General features: G+C 43.2%; 1 protein-coding gene across 1 annotated transcript in view; it reads right to left on the bottom strand.

The window, feature by feature from the left end:
• Positions 1–664: 664 nt before the first annotated feature.
• The window catches only part of EIF4G3 (eukaryotic translation initiation factor 4 gamma 3), a 288,773-nt gene continuing 268,399 nt past the window's right edge, over positions 665–21,038 (bottom strand). Inside the window, 7 exon segments of the mRNA XM_038747121.1 lie at positions 665–1,753; positions 3,354–3,500; positions 7,408–7,489; positions 12,182–12,328; positions 13,937–14,035; positions 16,582–16,663; positions 17,569–17,694. Coding sequence (XP_038603049.1) covers positions 1,572–1,753; positions 3,354–3,500; positions 7,408–7,489; positions 12,182–12,328; positions 13,937–14,035; positions 16,582–16,663; positions 17,569–17,694 — 865 coding nt within the window. The 3' untranslated portion in view covers positions 665–1,571.

Here is a 21,038-nt window from a genome sequence, read left to right as displayed (position 1 = left end):
TTGGGAAACAACGGGACTGTCACGCACAGAACTTCGGTTCGACTTTTTTAAGTGCTGCCATCGCTTTCTTTCATTCTCTTCTAAACGTCTTTGGGTTCCTTAAGCACTGAAGGCAGTTGACAGATGCAAACTTTTAAGAGCAGCGGCGGTGGCTGGGTGGAAATGGGCCGATCGGTCAGAAGGCCATAGAGAAGGGATGTTTGGTTCACGGGCCACAACCTGATGAGCGGGCTGCGAGTGGACTGACGTCAATGGGATTCCTGAGTCCTGATACATTCGCCGGGCAGAGTGTGCAACACTGAACCACGCTCGGCTTTTCATCGTCCACCCAAGCGAGGAAACTCTACTTCGTGTTTAAAACAAGTCTTGGACCTAGACGGTGGGAGGACTTGGCTGGAAGAGCATCAGTCTTCAAGTCTGCTTATCGAAGCGGGTTCCCAGCCCAGCACGAGTCCCCCCGCCCCGTCCCGTCCCCTTCCCCGCCTCGGCACACACCCCTTCCCCAAACGGCAGCTCCCCTTTTCCAGCCGTGGCCCCACATCCATCCGCGCGCTAGCTGTTCACGGACCTACCGAGAGAGCGGGAAACAGACCCTCAACAGCCGGGCACCGTGGTGCGGTGCTTACGTTCAGCAGCTGCCAAAAGGAGAAGTCGCTCTACTTTCTTTTAAACTTGCAACGTTTGTCTTTATTTTGTTCTTTATAGTTTGAAAGTGAAAAGAAATAGTATTGAGTCAATTTGTTTTTTTTAAATATTTGTTCTATGTATTTACAAGGTTTAAAGTTGCTCTAAAGGTTTGGAAAGTATTAAGAGTACTTTTCTCAGGGTAGCACTTTCGGGGAACAGGTTATTCTTAGAGCACTGTGGGTCCACAGAATTTTCCTCAAATGCACTTCCTTCGGTTCCAAGGTTACGTACGTTTGGATTACTACTTCGATTTTTAATTTCTGAAGCAAGCTGGGAGGCAGGCAGAAAGACTTGATGGCAAAAAAAAAAATAATAATAACCTCTCTCCACTAGCTCACCCCAGGCCCCTTCAAGTCTGGCCTACCTACTTTGCTTGGAAACAAAAGTGAGGGGCATCTGAAGGGGAGGGAAATTTATTTCTCTGCTTTTCTATTTTACAATTTGTTTACAGAAACTGCAAATTGAAAAATTACACAGGCATTTGCAGTCCTTAAAATAATAAATTAAAAGTTCTCAACTTTTTTTTTTTTTTTGCTAAACAGATCTGTGGTCTTTAAAGTTATGAGTCCTTGTTTTAAAAAGAAAAGATTAAAACGGAAAATATTTTCTATAAATAATACATGTATTTTGGTTTAGTGCTCCCGCCCTCAGGTTTGCCGTTTCCTTTTCTCAGTACCTTTTTCCTCCATGATCACCTTTCTTTTTTTTTTGTCTCTCTTTCCCCTCTCCCACTCGTGCACACGTGGGGAATATCTGCGCGAGAATTGGCCTGGCTGCACTGTGATTGGCGAAGACGTGAAACTTTTTAAAAAAATACTTAAATTGTTTCTTTTTTTTTTTTCTTTTTTTTTTTTTTTTTTGTTTCATTTCGTATATTTGAAGTTTCAGTTATCCTCCGACTCCTCTTCCGCTTCCCGTAGCCAGGTGAAGAAGGCCGTGACGGACTTCAGGGCGACTCCCTTCCCGTTCTGTTCTGCCGGGTCCTGGCTGCCTTCCCACTTGTAGAAGGCATCCTCTGATATCACCTCCTCGTCATACAGGCAATCAAAAAACATCCGCAACAAATCTGCGAGAGGATGAAAGGGGAGTGGGCGTCAGTTCCTGAGAGAATGTCAGCTCCCTTTCTAGACTGTAAGCTCATTGGGGGCAGGGAGCATGTCTACCAACATAATAATAATAATAATAATGGCATTTTATTAAGCGGTTACTATGTGCAAAGCACTGTTCTAAGCACTGGGGAATTTACAAGGTGTTCAGGTTGTCCCACGGGGGGCTCACAGTCTTCACCCCCATTTTACAGATGAGGGAACTGAGGCCCAGAGAAGCTAAGTGACCTGCCCAAAGTCACCCAGCTGACAAGCGGCGGAGCCGGGATTTGAACCCATGACCTCTGACTCCAAAGCCCATGCTCTTTCCATTGAGCCATGCTGCTTCTCTATGTTACACTGTACTCTTCCAAGCGCTTAGGACAGTGCCCTGCCCCCAGTAGGTGCTCAATAAATGCGATTAATTGCTGGAGGACTCGGCTCGCAGAACCTCGGATGAACACCAGTAAAGTGATCCTTCATAAGAAAACAGGAGGAAGGCTTTTAAAAAAAAATTTTTTTTTTTAACCACATTTGAATCTGTGACCTTTGGGCATTTAGTATTCGCCCCACCCTCAGTTCCACAGCACTTATGCATAGACCTAGAAATTATATATTATACGTCATCATCAATCGTATTTATTGAGCGCTTACTGTGTGCAGAGCACTGTACTAAGCGCTTGGGAAGTACAAGTTGGCAACATGATTTGCTTCCATTAACATCTGCCTCCCCCTCTGGACTGAGCGTTAAATGTGAGCAGGGAAAGGGTCCACCAACTCTGATGTATTGTACATTCCCAAGCAATCGGTACAGTGCCATGCACACAGTGAGTGCTCAACAAATAAATTGGCTTCAAAGCTCTCCATCCCCTCGCCCCCTCCTACCTCACCTCTCTTCTCTCCTCCTACAGCCCAGCCCGCACCGTCCGCTCCTCCGCCGCTAATCTCCTCACCGTTAGGCCTCGTTCTCGCCTGTCCCGCCGTCGACCCCCGGCCCACGTCGTCCCCCTGGCCTGGAATGCCCTCCCTCCGCACATCCGCCAAGCTAGCTCTCTTCCTCCCTTCAAGGCCCTCCTGAGAGCTCACCTCCTCCAGGAGGCCTTCCCACACTGAGCCCCCTTTTTCCTGTCCTCCTCCCCATCACCCCCTCTGCCCTACCTCCTTCCCTTCCCCACAACACTTGTATATATTTGTACATATTTAATACTCTATTAATGATGTGTATACATCTATAATTCTATTTATTTTGATGGTATTGACCCCTGTCTACTTGTTCTGTTTTGCTGTCTGTCTCCCCCTTCTAGACTGTGAGCCTATTAGGTTGCCGACTTGTACTTCCCAAGAGCTTTGTACAGTGCTCTGCACTGTACAGTAAGCTCTCAATAAATACGACTGAATGAATGGATGAATGCACGAATGCCACTGACTGACTGATTCCCCAGATGGTGGTGACCCGACGGATTCGCCCACAGAGAGGAGCAGAAACGGCGGCCCATCTGACAGAGTCACCTCCTCCCCCGCAAACACATTTTGGCCTCTTGCGGCATCGATTTCCACATCCCTGAGAGATGCAGCACTTACTGGCAGGCTGATCAAGTTTTACTATTGATGCTTGTAGGGCATAAAGTGCTTGCAGTTCCTTCTCTGTGTCTGAGTCCAGGTACTTGAGTAAGATCGGCACTCTCTGCTTGATAACAGCGGTGTCCACTCGGAAGGTAGAACAGTCCACTGCAGGGAAGAAAACAGCCAGGTTATCCCGGAAAGGCCGGAGGTCTCCACTTATCTGGGAAGGCACACAAACTTGGTTCTGGAAGCAGCGTGGCTCAGCGGAAACAGCACCGGCTTTGGAGTCAGAGGTCACGGGTTCAAAGCCCGACTCCGCCAACTGTCGGCTGTGTGACTTTGGGCAAGTCACTTCACTTCTCTCTATATGTTGCCAACTTGTACTTCCCAAGAGCTTGGTACAGTGCTCCGCACACAGTAAGCGCTCAATAAATACGATTGATTGATTGATTCTCTGGGCCTCAGTTACCTCATCTGTAAAATGGGGATGAAGACTGTAAGCCCCACGGAGGACAACCTGATCACCTTGTAACCTCCCCGGCGCTTAGAACAGTGCTTTGCACATAGTAAGCGCTTAATAAATGCCATTCTTATTATTATTCTGGAGGAAAGGGAAGGAGCAGAGGCGAAGCCAGTCCCTCAGGCTGGGAAAACTGCCCCGGGCTTCCCCCAGGCAAGGAAAATTTTCCTTGGAAAATTTGGAATTGGAATAATCCGATAGCTACCAGACGGTAACACTAGATGGCATTCCAAGTACTCGACCCCCAAATCCAGAGTCTGATCACATAAGTCTTATTAAGACGCACAATGGCATTCAATCCGAAAGCAGCTCACTTAAGAAAGCAAGACTCATCCTTAAAGGGACATTTGGGGAAAGGTCAGTGAGGAACTATTTCCTCAACGCTAGTGTGGCAATGGCCCTCCTCCAGGAGGCCTTCCCAGACTGAGCCCCTTCCTTCCTCTCCCCCTCGTCCCCCTCTCCATCCCCTCATCTTACCTCCTTCCCTTCCCCACAGCACCTGTATATATGTTTGTACATATTTATTACTCTATTTATTTTACTTGTACATATCTATTCTATTTATTTTATTTTGTTACTATGTTTGGTTTTGTTCTCTGTCTCCCCCTTTTAGACTGTGAGCCCACTGCTGGGTAGGGATTGTCTCTATATGTTGCCAACTTGTACCTCCCAAGCGCTTAGTACAGTGCTCTGCACACAGTAAGCGCTTAATAAATACAATTGGTTGATTGATTGATTGAATGGCTTGCTACTGCTGGTGGGTACAATGCTACATCTTGGATCTGGGGAGTTTCCAAGATGGATACATAAAGCAAGACTCATCCTTAAAGGGACATTTGGGGAAAGGTCAGTGAGGAACTATTTCCTCAACGCTAGTGTGGCAATGGCTTGCTACCGCTGGTGGATACAACGCTACATCTTGGATCTGGGGAGTTTTCAAGAGGGATACATAAAGGATTGGGAAATGCTGGCAAGGAATCGAGGGATTGGTCTGTTTTATGTAGAGCGGGACACAAGAAACTTCAGTTGTCAGGAATCTGGAGAAAGAAGGGCAAGATTTTACAGAGAAGCGGCGTGGCTCAGTGGAAAGAGCCCGGCCTTTGGAGGCCGTGGGTTCAAATCCCGGCTCCGCCAATTGTCAGCTGTGTGACTTGGGGCAAGTCACTTCACTTCTCTGGCCCTCAGTTACCCCATCTGTCAAATGGGGATTAAGACTGTGAGCGTGGGGCAACCTGATCACCTTGTAATTTCCCCAGCGCTTAGAACAGTGCTTTGCACATAGTAAGTGCTTAATAAATGTCATTATTATTATCCTGTATATATCTATATATGTTTGTACATATTTATCTATCTATATTCTATTTATTTTATTTTGTTAGTATGTTTGGTTTTGTTCTCTGTCTCCCCCTTCTAGACTGTGAGCCCACTGTTGGGTAGGGACTGTCTCTATATGTTGCCAGTTTGTACTTCCCAAGCGCTTAGCACAGTGCTGTGCACACAGTGAGCGCTCAATAAATACGACTGATTGATTGATTGATTGATTTGTCCTGAACAGATGTTTTCTTCTTTGTCTACATGGTCCCGGCCCCACTCCCAGCTACCACAATAAATGTGTGTGTGTGCGTTTGTGTGTACATGTGTGGGCACATGTGTGCAACTGCACACCTGTTAATCAGAACTCTAGAAAATCCACAACCGGCTACCACAATAAATGTGTCTGTGTGTGTGTGTGTGTGTGTGCGCGTGCGTGCGTACATGTACACACATGCGCGGGCACATGTGTGCAACTGCGCACCTGTTAATCAGAACTCTAGAAAATCCAAATTCCAGCCTTTCAGATTTTTGATGGCACACATTAACATTACTTGATTCCTGAGTCAGGTTCTAGAAAGCGTAAACTTTTTTTTCTTCTCAGACTTGGAATTCCAAAATTTTAGGAAATCCCGAACTCCCCACCTTCCAAAGATGCAGGGCATTGTGTGAAACAATTCCAGTCTTTCTAATTAGCTTGTTATTTAGCAGAAGAACAAACTGATTTGGGGAGTGGAGGAGCCCATGAAAGAGATTGAGAAGGAGCAGCCAAGAGAGCTAGGAGGAGAACCGGAAAGGGACAACGACAATGAAGCCAGGGTTGGATAATGTTTCCAGGAGAAGAGGGAGGTTGACAGTGTTGAAAGCAGCTGAGAGATCGAGGAGGTTTAAGATGGAGTAGAGGCCGTTGGATTGGGCAAGAAGGAGGTCACCGGTGACTTTCCATGGAGAAAAAGGAGACAGAAAGCAGATTGGAGGGGATCAAGGACAGGAGGCGGAGGCAGGTGGGTGGAGACATAAAATCAACACAAGCTTAGAAAAATGACATTTCCCCTTCCACCCATGCCATACTTACCCTTTGCAAAAGCAGTGAAAATGACTACTCTCAATCAGAAAGGCCCCCTTGGATATTAATCGCCATTGGAGAATCTCCTCCCAATTTTAGATGTCTTAAATTGGAAGACAGGGGAAATCAGTTCTCAGGAAAAACCCGGGACCAGAACACCAGGGTGGGAAAGAAGGGTGAGGCTGTCTGCAGAGCAGTGTTTAGGCTCAAGACTGCCCTAGCCAGGAGTTCAGCCGAAGAATAATGATACTAATGAAAACTGTGGTATTCAGTATGGCTTAATGGAAAAAGCACGGGCCTGGAAGTTAGAAGGATCCAAGTTCTAATCCCAGCTCCGCCACATGTCTGCTGTGTGACCTTGGGCAAGTCACTTAACTTCTCTGGGCCCCAGTTAGCTCATCTGTAAAATGGGGATTAAGCGTGTGAGCCCCACATGGGACAGGGACTGTGTCCAACCTGACTAGCTTGTATTAACCCCAGGGCTTACAATGGTATTTGGCACAAAATAAGCACTTGACAAGTACTTACTGGGTGCCAAAGCACTGTATGAAATGCTGGGGCAGATTCCGGATAATCAGGTCAGACACAGTCCTTGTCCCACATGGAGCTTACAGTTTAAGAAAGAGGGAGAATGGATACTGAATTCCCATTTTACAGATGAGGAAACTGAGGCCTGGAGAAGATAAGGGACTTGCTCAAGGTCATACTGCAAACAGATGGGAGGGTCAGGACTAGAACCCAGGACCAGTGACTCTAGGCCTCAATGCTCCTCCCGGGCATTCATTCACTCAATCATATTTATTGAGCGCTTACTGTGTGCAGACCACTGTACTAAGCACTTGGGAAGTACAAGTTGGCAACATATAGAGACGGTCCCTACCCAACAGCGGGCTCACAGTCTAGAAGGGGGAAATGAGCATTCACCAATTCTTCTGTTCCTCGAAACCACTATATTTTGGATGGAAAAAGAAAACAAATTTGCTCAGAAAATGAATCCCAAGTAGAAAAGGCTAAATGAATGATAGAGCACTTAAATACAATAATAACAACAGTAACGTTAATAATAATACTAATAAGGATAAATGAGTGAAACCTGTGTAATGAGCAGATGGCACCCAGATGATATATTCAGGTGATTTGTACAGATTTCCAGTTGCCTTGAAAATATTACTCACCTATAATAGCTGCTTTACAGACTGCTGTCATTAAAGCTCTAAGGAATGTAGGTGAACTCATCTGGCTTTCATCTAGAGTAGCCTGAAATCAAGAGGAAATAGACCAGTTAAAAGCACTCTAGTGCACAGCGGCAACTGTTTGCCAAATTCCCGACTCAACTTAGCACTGATGGCAAGGAGTCCAAATGAGCCTTCCGGGGAAAATTAATCTTTGCTAGTAAACTGCCTGAAAATCACTGAGCCACCGCCAATTCCGGGTGACAGGTTTCTAGGCACCAAATAAGTACCTGTTAGATTTCCTGCCACCTATTTACAGTATTCATTTGTTGCTTCTCCACGTGATACAAAGGGAGTATCCACAAGCGTAGCATGATCGTTCTAAGCCCCCGTATTCTCCCCCAAATATTCTACATCTACTTACGTTTGCAGAGGTCCTGGGTACTTTATTCAGAGCACCTTCCCTCTATGTTCAAAGGATTTTGGATTTTTTGCAGTTACTGCCGTACTTTTTTCAACTAACTTGATTTTAATGTGAACCCATGCACAAAAATAAAATGGTGGTGATCTAATATGAGCCTCTAGGGCTTTCTCCAATGAAAAGGGGTTGGGAGAATGAACATCTGGACAAGCCTTCTGAGTGGGATGGAAGAAAGAAGATTAAACTTCTCTAAGGAAGTCAGAAGAAAATACAAGTGGCAATGTTAGGCAGGGGTGTGGCCTCGAGATCAAGGTGGATTAATGAGCCAATTTTTCCTCTCAGAAGAGGGATTCATTAATCCCTAAAACAAAACCACCTACCACAGGCCAGGATTTTGGACTAAGGCAATAGTTTATCTTTAGAGAACAGGCACAAAAAATACTTTTCCAAGCAAGTCAGAAATTCCTTTCAAATTTTCCATTTCTCAAGTCAGTGAACAGGACTGGTGTTTTTTTCCTCGGTTTAAGAGTTTTGCATGATATTTTCCAGCAAGAGACTTAGGCCAGGAAAGAAAGAAAAAACAAACAAAAAACAATCCCAGTTTCTCTGCTGGAAAGCAGAGACTTTCAAGGTTATTTTAAAGCTCAGGACAGTTTTGGGGAAGTAGGTAAATGAAGGTACCGTTTCTGAAGCTCCCTGTACAAATGATATAACCCATCACCCTGAGTGACCGCTGCTTTTACAAGGGACAGACTTGGGATGAGAATCAGGGCATTTAGCAAAGGCGAGCACTGGGGCGGCTATGTTACTTGTGTGAGTAAACACACATATATCTTCATATACACACAGCTCTCCCTAAGGGTTCCTTCCTTAAAACATTAACATGTGCCAACTTGTACTTCCCAAGTGCTTAGTATAGTGCTCTGCACACAGTAAGCGCTCAATAAATACGATTGATGATGATGATGATGTGGCACAGTCATTGAAGACAGCAGAGTGGATAAAAGCAACACTTACAATGTCTCCTATCTGCTAGACTTCACTTAGAACTTACAAAAAAAATGTTTGGGCTGAAGACACACTGGCCTCGAACCAAGAAGTATTATTTCCAGAAAGTTTGAGCCAAACCATACTCGACTGTTTTTGAATTATGAAAAAGTGGAAAAAAAGCACAAAAAAACTTTTTCTTTTGCTCACCAATAACTTTAAAAACAGCTGGACAGAACTACTTCAAGTTAGGCATACGGCTAGACTCTCCTGAAGACGGCAGTGTGGACAAAAGCAATACTTACAATGTTTTCTATCCTATCTGCTAGACTTCACTTAGAACTTTCAAAAAAATTGTCTGGGCTGAAGACACACTGGCCTCGAACCAAGAAGTATTATTTCCAGAAAGTTTGAGCCAACCCATACTCAACTGTTTTTGAATTATGAAAAAGTGAATAAAAAACCCCCACAAAAAAACTTTTTTTTTTGTTCACCAATAACTTTAAAAACAGCTGGACAGAACTACTTCAAGTTAGGCCTACGGCTAGACTCTCCTGAAGACGGCAGTGTGGACAAAAGCAACGCTTACAATGTTTTCTATTCTATCTGCTAGACTTCACTTAAAACTTTCAAAAAAATTGTCTGGGCTGAAGACACACTGGCCTCGAACCAAGTATTATTTCCAGAAAGTTTGAGCCAACCCATACTCAACTGTTTTTGAATTATGAAAAAGTGAATTAAAAAACCCCCCACAAAAAAACTTTTTTGGTTGTTCACCAATAACTTTAAAAACACCTGGACAGAACTACTTCAAGTTAGGCATACGGCTAGACTCTCCTGAAGACGGCAGTGTGGACAAAAGCAACACTTACAATGTTTTCTATTCTATCTGCTAGACTTCACTTAAAACTTTCAAAAAAATTGTCTGGGCTGAAGACACACTGGCCTCGAACCAAGTATTATTTCCAGAAAGTTTGAGCCAACCCATACTCAACTGTTTTTGAATTATGAAAAAGTGAATTAAAAAAACCCCCACAAAAAAACTTTTTTGGTTGTTCACCAATAACTTTAAAAACACCTGGACAGAACTACTTCAAGTTAGGCATACGGCTAGACTCTCCTGAAGACGGCAGTGTGGACAAAAGCAATACTTACAATGTTTTCTATCCTATCTGCTAGACTTCACTTAGAACTTTCAAAAAAATTGTCTGGGCTGAAGACACACTGGCCTCGAACCAAGAAGTATTATATTTCCAGAAAGTTCGAGCCAAACCATACTCGACCGTTTTTGAATTATGAAAAAGTGAATAAAACCCCCCCCCCACAAAAAAACTTTTTTTTTTTTGTTCACCAATAACTTTAAAAACAGCTGGACAGAACTACTTCAAGTTAGGCATACGGCTAGACTCTCTTGAGGATTAGATTTCTAGCCAAGTCTGAAGAAAATACATTGAATGAAAATGCTGGAAGCAATTAACCATCTCTGCCCCTTCAACAGACAGCACTTTTTGAACGCAGCACACGGGAACCTCTCTGGCTTTGACTGAGTGCCGAATAAGTCTGTTTCCCCTGGGATAGGGGACCTCCACCTCCTCTCTGAACTTCCTGGAACCTGGAAAGGTAAATGGTTGGCTATAGGCTGCAGCTGGAATACAGCTCATAAACGTTCACAAGCAAATCCTCCAAAAACCTCTCCGGGACACCGGAGAGGGAAAAGAAAAAAGGTTCCATCTTAAATGTGTCTTGGCTTCCGCTCTAGTTGCTTTGAGGCATCATACTTGTGGCCAACGGTGCAGTGATGTCACTGATAAACAGCAACTAAAAAATGACCAAATTTTAGCTTTTTAGTAGACCGGGTGCCTAAATGAGCAAATGGCGCTGCTCGTCAGCCAAATATGAATCCACAATTTTGTGTTGTTGTGTCTTTCCAAGTACTTTCAAAAGTACCTTAAATAATGCTTTCTTCCAATGGCATTTTAATTAAAGGCTAGTGCAGGCTAACACTGAGGTTAATGAATTTTCACATCTCTTCTCTGGAAATGAATAAGGAAGATTTCAAAATATATTCACTTTTTACCTACTGAATATTTGAAATGCACCACAGAACCAATCTTTGTGAGAACAGTGCTTTACACATATTAAGTGCTTTATAAATGCCATCATAAAAAAAAATCAAAACCATTTCACCTGACTTAGCTGCGTTTAAAATTTGAATTTCCAAAACTAATGTACTGATTTTCTGTTTTGATTTTTAATGCCAACAGCCAATCAGAAGAGAGTGATTAGGTTGGCTGAAATGAAATTCCAAATGTAAAAAATGATTGCTATTAAAATTATGATCACCACCTTAGTTTATGATGGTTGCCCAAGTTAAAACTACTGTCCCTCTGTAAAAACACAGTGTTGTTATCTAGAATAATGTCTGGACTGTAGATGTGCCTGATTTACAGGTCCTCTTGGTCAAAAGGCTATTAAAATGGGGGATTACACACAAAAAAAATAGTTTGTCAGCATCAGGTAGTTAAATCTGGCAAGTGCACCAAAAGCACTAATTTTGGGTTTATAAACTTTCTTGTCTGCTGTGGGACTTTGGGCAAGTCACTTAGCTTCTCTGTGCCTCAGTTACCTCATCTGTAAAATGGGGATTAAGACTGTGACCCCTATGTGGGATAACCTGATAACCTTGTATCTACCCCAGTGCTTAGAACAGTGCTTGGCACATAGTAAGCGCTTAACAAATACCATTATTATTATTATTATTATTATTGTCATCTTGTTGGAGAGGGAAGAAGGGAAGGGAGATGTTGCAGAGGGCTTCTAGGCCGGCCTTAAGGGGCACAGGATAGAATTGTCAACAAAGAGCTCTTATCTGGGTTGAAATCCTTAGCTGGTCCCATATATAATATTCCCCGGTCCAGCCTGAGCTGCGGCTGAGGAGAGAAACCCGTTCGGAGGATTTGCCTAGGAACACATCCGTAGACACATCCTGCTTTTCCCGAAATCACAGTTTGAGACACTACGCGAGTGGCTGATTGTGGCCTGAAGAGTCCTGGCTACTCTTGGTATTCGGGTGAATAAGCACTAAGCATTAAGTGAAATAACCTTGAGACTTTGTCCTGGATATCTCTGCTCGACTACTTGGTGATGGGCTGAAGTTACATTAGTAGAAAAGAGCTTTATGAGGAGAGGGTTCCACTTGTGCTCCTAGGGCTTAACGTTATTTCTAAGAGAAGCCATCTTGACAGGTGGGGGGAAAGGGGGCTCAGTGGTTAGAGAATGCCATTCTTGGTGGGGATCAGGTGAACCAAAAGAAAACCGTCAGAAGGGGGAAAATGGGCTGTTCCAGGGACAGTGAAATAGTTCTTATACCTCTACCCAGTCAAAGATCTGCTCGTCATTCGCCTTATCCTCGATAATGAGTTTCTCTAGCCGCTTGGATAAATCTTCAGCAGAGAGTTCCTTGTTTGAAAGTGCTTCTGAAGAACCGGAACAATCAGACTCTATGAAGTCCAATTTCTGCAATATTAAAAGTGAAATCTATCAACAAATTGATTAACGCTGAATTGAGAAACCCATGGGGGCGAAGTTTACCCTCTATTTTAAACTAATTTCAACTAATTTTGAATCAACAAAGTAATCTCCCTGGAACTTAATTCCCAGCAGAAGCCACTCCAACTGCCACTTAAGGGAAAAAAAAACTTTACAGTTCCCCATGCCAAGAGCAGAAAACAAATTAGACGGGGTTCTACACTTTCAAAGAATCATGAAACCTCAACCCTGATTCCGAATTAATGGACCACAAAGGCCATAACTGTCATGGATATTTTCATTTTTAAAAGACTCTTCAGTTAGAAGCAGTGTGGTCTAGTGGAAAGAACAGAGGCCTGGGAGACAGAGGACCTGGGTTCTAATTCTGGCACTGCCATGTGTTCACTGTGTGACCTTGGGCAAATCACTTAACTTCTCTGTGCCTCAGTTACCTCATCTGTAAAATAGGTTTTAAATCCTACTCCCTCCTACTTAGACTGTGAGCCCCAGGTAGGATAAGGACTCTACCTAACCTAACTTGTATCTATCCCAGTGCTAGAAATAGAGTAAGTGCTTAAGAAGAACTGATATTATCATCATCATTATCTTTATTTAACCCATGGATATTTAAAGCTTATACGAGAATACTTCACTGAATTATTCTGCTACCAAAAAACTCCAAACCAAAGAGTACAGAACTTTGAAAACAAAATCATCCACCATTGCTGATGATTTTCTTAAGGGGCCTTCCGCAAAAGTCTTATTGCTTATCAATCAATCACTGGTATTTACTGAAAGCTTAATCTGTACAGAGCTTGGCATTTGGGAAAGAAAAATGCCATAGAGATGATCGGCACAATTGCTGCCCAAAAGGAGCTTACAGTTTACAGGGAGAGAGGGACATTAAAATTAATTCCAAACAGGGGAAATGGAAGAGAACAAAGAAATGTGCAAAAGTGCCGTACGGCTGGGGAGAGGACGAGTAACAAAGTGCTTGCAGGGTACAGGCCCAAGTGCACAGGTGAAGTGGAAGGGGAGAGTGAACAGGGTGGGAAAATGGGGGGTTGTCAGGGAAAATCTCTTGGAGGAGATATGCCTAATAAACTGTCTTTCCAGGGGCCTCTTCCAGTGCAGATGAGGAGAAGTATCTTTTGTTGCCTAGTGAGTATGTGGGGAGGCAAGGGAGATCTCAGTCTGCCCGGTCTCCTGCATAAGTCCAGGTTTTCAGGAATTTTGGAGACCCACTACCTTAGAGGAAACTGCTCAAAGCTCGAAGGCTGAAAACCAGGATTCAGGAGGGGCAGCTTCTTTCTATAAACAAGCCCCATGGCTGCAGAGAACTTGGAAACGGGACTGAGTTTAAATCACTGAACTGATGGTATTTACTGAGTGCTTACTAGGTGCAGAGCACTGCTCTAAATGCTTGGGAGAGTACAAAAGTCAGAGTCGGTAGACACATTCCCTGCCCACAGTCAGCTTGCAGTTTAGAGGAACAATCTGAATGACTGAAATACACAATAGCCTTCATGGTGCTCTGTGGAGTGATGAAACATTAAATAGAAATTATGAGTCAACTGGAGACTTATTTTCACTCACCTGCTCCACAAGGAAGTTATGTACATCCTCCCCTTCAGGTAAATAGTCCTTCCAACTGAGGCCAGCCTCCCTCCATAAGGCTCCCACTTTCTTATGGCTCTAAAACACAAAAGTCCAACTTATTAACTTTCTTCACAGTGGCAGAGGAAAGGGGAGGAGTTTCAAGGAGGCATCTGCTGATACTTAACAGAAAGACCTAAAAATCTACAATTAGTCCTCAGCAGCCTTAGATCATCTTTCTGAAGGAACCACATTTCTGAAATGATAAAAGCACGTGCATTTAAGTGCTCAGGGAATGTTGAACTATGGATTTTTGGAGGATCAATGAGGGTCCATCTCCTGATTACTATAACTTTGGAATATCCACAATTCAGTATCACCTGTCTACAATAACTAGATGGTGTGAAGGATCTCTGTAACTCAGGTTTTAACAAATAAAGGGGACACATATACTCCTTCCTGCATACACAGAAAACGCATTCAAGGTGACCATTTGGGTTCACCTCCTGAATGGGTTTCAACTCCATCTACACTCCACTCTTTCAACTGTCCCTTTCCTCCATTCTGTATTCAACTTCCAAACAGAGGAGATAATGCAATGCTGGAACTCGACTGATCATAAGGAAAGTCTAGATGATGCCAAGTTGCCAAAGCAGTTGCTATTCTGCTTCCTGAAGGAAGGTGACAGCCCCTGAACTGGGAACAAAAAAGGTCTCAGTGACAACAGGAAGCAACTTAACACTGCTGTCATTATCTGGGAAACAAAAGCAGCAAATTGTCCTGAGAGTAACAGCAACCAGAGATGGGGGTGCCTTTCATGTGAACAAAAGTTCTTTACACGGGGTGAAGCTGAGACCCAGTGCCATTAACGGCAACTGGCTCCGACGTTGGCAGCCACAAGTGGCAACTGAGGGCAGACTTCCCCCATCACCCTCATTATTTAGTGTCCACAACAGGTCAGGCATTGTGTAGCAGAATAAGATCATGCCACAGACCCAGTTTCTGTCCTCTAGTTGTCACTGCAAATAAATGGATCACTCTTTTTGGGTGGTTTTTACTTTTTATTGGTTTTTTTTCCCCCCTAGATGAAAAAAGGCCATTCTTTTGGGAGAGAGACCACAGGAGTTAGTAACAGGTTAAATTTAGGGTAGGAGGGAATTTACCTCTATATGAAGTTGGCTTTGTGGAGAAGATGGCTCATGGAGGAGAGAGTTCATTTGGGAGGCATGGATTAAGAGGTATAAAGGCTACTTAGGCAGAGGGATGAAGTTTGGCGAGGAAGAGAAGGTGCAGGACTTTTGCAAGTTATAAGTACTCCTGAAAATTTGGAAAAAAACCTCCTACTTCTAAAAAGCAGCATGGGCTAGTGGAAAGAGCAAGCGCCTGGCAGTCCAGGGACCTGGGTTCTAATCCTGGTTTCACCGTTTACCTGCTGCGTGACCTTGGGCAAGTCATTTAACTTCTCTGTGCCTTGGTTCCCTCATTTGTGAAACGGGGACACAATATTCGACCTTTCTCCCCCAAAGATGTGAGCCCCATGTGGGGCAGGGACCTCAGTCTGACCTGATTATCTTGTATCCTCCCCAGTGCTTACTACAGAACCTGACACATAGTAATCGCTTTACAAATACCACAATTATTACTGTTATTAGTCATTTTTTCTGCCACATTCACGTTATCGGGAAATAATGCTTCACTGACATTAATTTAAAATACTTAAATATCACCATGGGTCTCCTTTTTGACTTCAATTAGGCCATAAGATTTATCAAACATAAAAGTAATCAACAACAATTCACAACAAAATTCACAATGTCAAATTAAAAGAGTGACACAATCTTGTAAATCCCCTGTTGAAAGCTTTAAGAGTACCCTGATGAGCAAGAATACAATACTATCCAAGTTAAAAACAACAACAACAACAAAAAAAAGCCACCCCAAAATAAAATACTTACTAGCAGCCTAGAAGGGTACTATGAGAGCTACATATCCAATACTGGGTAAGCAAAGGGGAGACTCTCATGATTTTTTTCTTATATGGTATTTGTTACTATGCGTTAAGTGCTGGGGAGAGCATAATGTAGCAGAGTTGGCAGACACGTTCCCTGCCACATAAATGGGGCTCACAGTTTAAACAGGACGGAGAACAGGCATTTCATCCCCACTTAAAGTTAAGGAAACGGAGGCAGAGAGACGTTAAGTGACTTGACCAAGGTCACACAGCAGGTACGTAGCCGAGATGGGATTAGACCCCAGATTCTCTGATTCCCAAGCCCACGCTCTTTCTACTATGCCACACCACTTTCTGTACTTCCCAGGATTCTTCACACTGGAACATTCTGGCTTTTTACAAGAATCTTTTGGCTCAGTTTTACTAATAAATTCAGAAAATCCATTAGCCCATAGAAGAGGAGTGCAAACTGAACAAACCTGGTTTTTCTACTACCGACAGTGGAAATTTTGGCTAGCTTTTAAAATTAATTTTTAGGTAGGTACAAGGTAGTTCTATTAACAGAAGAGGTGGTACGTTTGCTTGGTTTAGCTATAGGGAAATGTGAATGAGAAATGTGGAAATTTGGAGCTAAACAGTAGAACCTTCACTTCCATGCCCTCTTTCGCATTATGACAGAAACCGCAAAACTCACCATTTGTTTGCATAGAAGGTGCAATATTTCAGAAAGCAAGACTCCCGCTCTTCCAACAGGAAGTAAAGGTTTGCTAAATTCTCTGTAGTGAAAAAAAAATGAGTAAACTTATTTATCAAAGATTTCTCATCTTGGAGACAAACTAAATACTTCTTAACAACTACACTGTTCTGGTGAGAAATACATGAATGGGGACTAATTTATAGGAACAAACAGTACCAGCCCAAATATTTATCTGAAATCACTACTGATTGAAGATGCTAAGACTGGAGCCCAGGCCAGCATGAATTTGGATGTTTGAAATCCCATGTTTATCATTCTCTTAGGCAGCTAGTCAATATTCATTCATTTGTTCACTCAATTGTATTTATTGAGCACTTACTGTGTGCAAAGCACTGTACCAGACATTTGGGAGAGTACAAAATAACATCAGACATATTACCAGCCCACAACAAGCTCACAGTCTAGAAGGGGAGACAGACATTAATATAAATAAATAAATTACAGATATATGCAATATCAATAGCATTTATCCCAGGGTCCCGAGGGCAGGCCAAAGAACAGGCTTATTTTGGGACCTTCTTTCCTTTTCTAGTTTCCAGTTTTGCAAGAAGGACTAAAGTGATCAATTAATATGGAAGCTACTAGTTTGTTTCCTCAGTATGTAAAATCTTCTGGGAGTTTTGAGGTGAGGTTGAGGGGCTTGAGATGGGCAGAGTATATCTCAAAATGGGTAAATTTTTGTTCCAGGAAAAAGCAGTTGATCCAGAAGAACCAGAAGAAAAGCGTAACTTCTGGTTTACATTTTACGATGATCTCCATTCCTGCCAGTTTTTACTGTCCAAAAAATCTCATGTGGAAGTAAGTACAGAAAAACATTATTCGAATGCCTAGTTTTTTTCACTGGAGAGGTACTAGATTGCTCTATTCACGTCTGAATGTCAGAGTTAGGCCTGAAGATGATGGAAAGAACATAGCATGGCTTACGTTAAAAGTTCTCTCATAGAGATTCCTCCTTCTTTTAACATGGGGGTCACCAGTTCAGCGAGGTACAGCCAAATATGGGGAATATCAATGGCCATGTCATCTGCCAACTCCAAGGTTTCTGAAAATCTTTGAAAATAGAAGAGAAAAAGAATACGTAAGAAGTTAAAACTCTGCTTAAATTATTCATTCCTTCACTCGTTCATTTCAACCAAAACTATTTATCAAGCAACTACCGTGTTCAGAGCACTATACTGAGTACTGGGGAGAAAGAGAAGAGTGTCAATTCAAGACATCATCCTTAGCCCCTAGGGGACTCACGGACTTAGAATAATGGATCATCTAAAACAGAATTTTTTTAATGGTATTCGTTAAGCACTTACTATGTGCCAGGAACTGTACTAAATGCTGGGGTAGGTACAAGATAATCGGGTTAAATAGCATAGGGCTCACAGTCTAAATTCCCCATTTTATAGATAAGGTAACTGAGGTCCAGAGAAGTTAAATGACTTGCCCAAGGTCACAAAGCAGACGAGCCGCTGAGCTGGGATTAGAACCCAAGCCCTCTGACTCCCAAGCCGGTGCTCTTCCCACCAGGCCACCTGCTTCTCAATACATCATTATTCCAACCAACAGAAATGAATTTTGAAATTGTATTACCGACACAAGTACCACAGCACCCATGTTTGAATACCAATATCCAGATTTTCAGTTCTCTGAAATGTTTTCAGAAATGTGAAGTTTAGTGCATATGGGCAAGCCTGTTTTTCTCCTTCCATAGGTCCAGACTCCAGGGGAAGGTGGGCTGAAAATAATCTGGCTTCAGGAGAGTGAGCAGAAATCGAGATCTTCCCAGACCCCTGAGCACTTCTGGTCCCACTAAACTGCGATAGTTCTTACAATCATCTGTTCAATTTACGTACCCTGACTACTAAACTCCACAAGGTTGGAATAGGCATTATGCAGGTAATCCAGGAAGTGAAAAAGATCAAAGATGAAGGATGTTCTAGGATGGATTCGCATCGCACGGGGTTAAGTCTGAAAGGCTTCTCAGGGGAGGCGAGTCTTGAGCTGGATTTTGACGGAATGGGGGAGATGGTTTGATGGAGGAGAAATGGGTATGGTTTCCCAGGTGGGGAAAATGGCCTGTGTGATGGCTCAGAAGCAGGAAAAAACTAAGCCAGGGTGAGAGGTGGCAAATAGGTTTGGTCAGCCAAAAAGGAAGCTGTGATGAAGTAAGAGAGGATGTGAAGCCTCCCATTGAGAGTGATGGGTGAAACTTGCTCCTGAGATGTCTGGACCGAGAATCTACCCAGAGGAACTGGTTAGAGAGAGTGGAATATGCAGTGAGATAACGGATAGCTATGAGATAACTGAGAAATGTTCCTTGGATAATGAGTCGAGTGCAAATCAAATGGGAGCCATCGGGGAGAAATGAAAATGTCCAAACCAAGCTATGTCATTTAAAACTTTACGGGAGTATTTTTGCGACCTCTTACAGTGACCGCTGGTTTAACGATACACTGATGCACGTTAGAGGTGAATGAAAACAGATAGCCCACTGGGGAAGAGAACCTGGGAAAGGCACAGATCTATTTAGGAGACTACCTATAGGATGTCCCGAAAGAAGCTACTGCCTAGCCAAAGAAGCTGATCTGTAAGGCCATATTCAGAAAGTTACGAGAGTGTGTCCTCAAAGCTTGGGAACTAAGGCAGGGATGGATCAATTAGACAGGGGTATTTACTGAGCGCTTACTGTGTGCAGTGCACTGTACTAAGTGCTTGGGAAAATACAACTGAGTTGGTAGATGTGATCCCTGCCCGTAAGGAGTTTACGGATTACAGGGGGAGACCGACATTAAAATAAATTGCAGGTAGGGAATGGATGGGATGTGGATCAAAAGATTTCTGAAGGATGGGATTGCCAGAGGAAAGGATTGTTTTATTGAAATAAAGAGCCTGTGACTAGAGTGAAGGAATGGACTGAAAGACTAACACCCAGAAAAGATATGCAGCGTGGCTTAGTGGAAGGAGTCCGGGCTTGGGAATCAGAGGTCGTGGGTCCTAATCCCGGCTCCATCACTTAACAGCTGTGTGACTTTGGGCAAGTCATTTAAATTCTTTGTGCCTCAGTTACCTCACCTGTAAAATGGGGATTAAGTCTGTGAGCTCCATGTGGGACAACCTGATTACCTTGAACAGTGCTTGGCACATAGTGGGTGCTTAACAAATACCATTATTATTATTATTTTATGGTTTATTCTCTAACAAGGTTTGATAGAGTCCACAGAAAAGATTCCACTACTCAAATCCTAACTCTCCACACCAAAACCTTACTGGATAAGTAAAAAGAGGTCTGCATTTTGGATTCTTGATGTTTAGACCCTGCTATCCTAACCTTGTGCGTTAATGCCGAGCATAATTATCTTGTGCAAACTGTGAATTTCTGCCAGAAGACATTCTTTCCACGAGCAGTAACTGAGGTTCCACTGAAGCGGGTAATCAAACAGGAGGCAGCTCCTAAGCAAAGCAACGGTAAGAAATACCACGGTTTCCTCTGTGAATGTCACAGGGTAAACACTAAAGTTGCTTTCCAAAGGAGGTTTTCTCTGTTTCTACTATTAGTCTTTTGTTCCCAACATTTTGGCGCAGTTTTCACATGAATACCATTGATAAGATATTCCATCCATACGGTAGGCTGAATGGATGGGAACCAATTTAAGTACAATCACACAGCAGTGGGTAACACATTGACTATGGGAGACCTTCTTGGAATTTCTGAAAGGAATCAGTCTCCATCCATCGTTTTATGAAATGAATACAGAACATTACCATTATTCGGATTTGTAGAAATTGTGAATCCACTCTGTCTTCAAGGCCTGGGAAAGCAGATTCTACTAGCAACCAGAAATATGAAAAGGAAGAAAAACACCCTGCAGCCAACGGCCATAAAAATTCCAGCTGATAAGATTTAAACTCCTGAGAACCAACTAGGGACTCAGAGGCAATAGAGGCCTCAGAGAGACCTGGAAGTTTGAGAAGTGAATTTAGAGGAGCTCAGCAGCCACTGCCTGGTGCTGAATAAACACACCACCATCTTAGGGTGCTAGGTGGTAGCTGATTGTAAGCTCCAGATTGAAACCACATTGTGGGAAGAGAATGTGTCTTCCAACTCTGTTTTTTTGTACTCTCCCAAGCACTTAATACAGTGCGCTGAACACAGTAAATGCTCAATAAAGACGAATGATTGACTGATTGATTCCTGGCTTACTTAGCTCAACTTCCATGATGTGAATTCTGCCAGCGCTGCACAGATCCATCCCTCCAAAAAGATGACTGAGAAGTGCCAAAGGTGTCTATCTTAGGATTTTTGACTTCCAGCGGTCAAAGTCAATAACTCCACCCCATAGGAATTTAAGTGGCCACCCTCTCGGCATTCTCACTTCTCGGTCTTTGAGAGTCCAAGGAGTAAA

The sequence above is a fragment of the Tachyglossus aculeatus genome, chromosome 5, assembly GCF_015852505.1.
Source record: "Tachyglossus aculeatus isolate mTacAcu1 chromosome 5, mTacAcu1.pri, whole genome shotgun sequence".
In the NCBI taxonomy this organism is placed as follows: Eukaryota; Metazoa; Chordata; class Mammalia; order Monotremata; family Tachyglossidae; genus Tachyglossus; species Tachyglossus aculeatus.
This window is presented reverse-complemented; position numbering and strand designations above follow the sequence as displayed.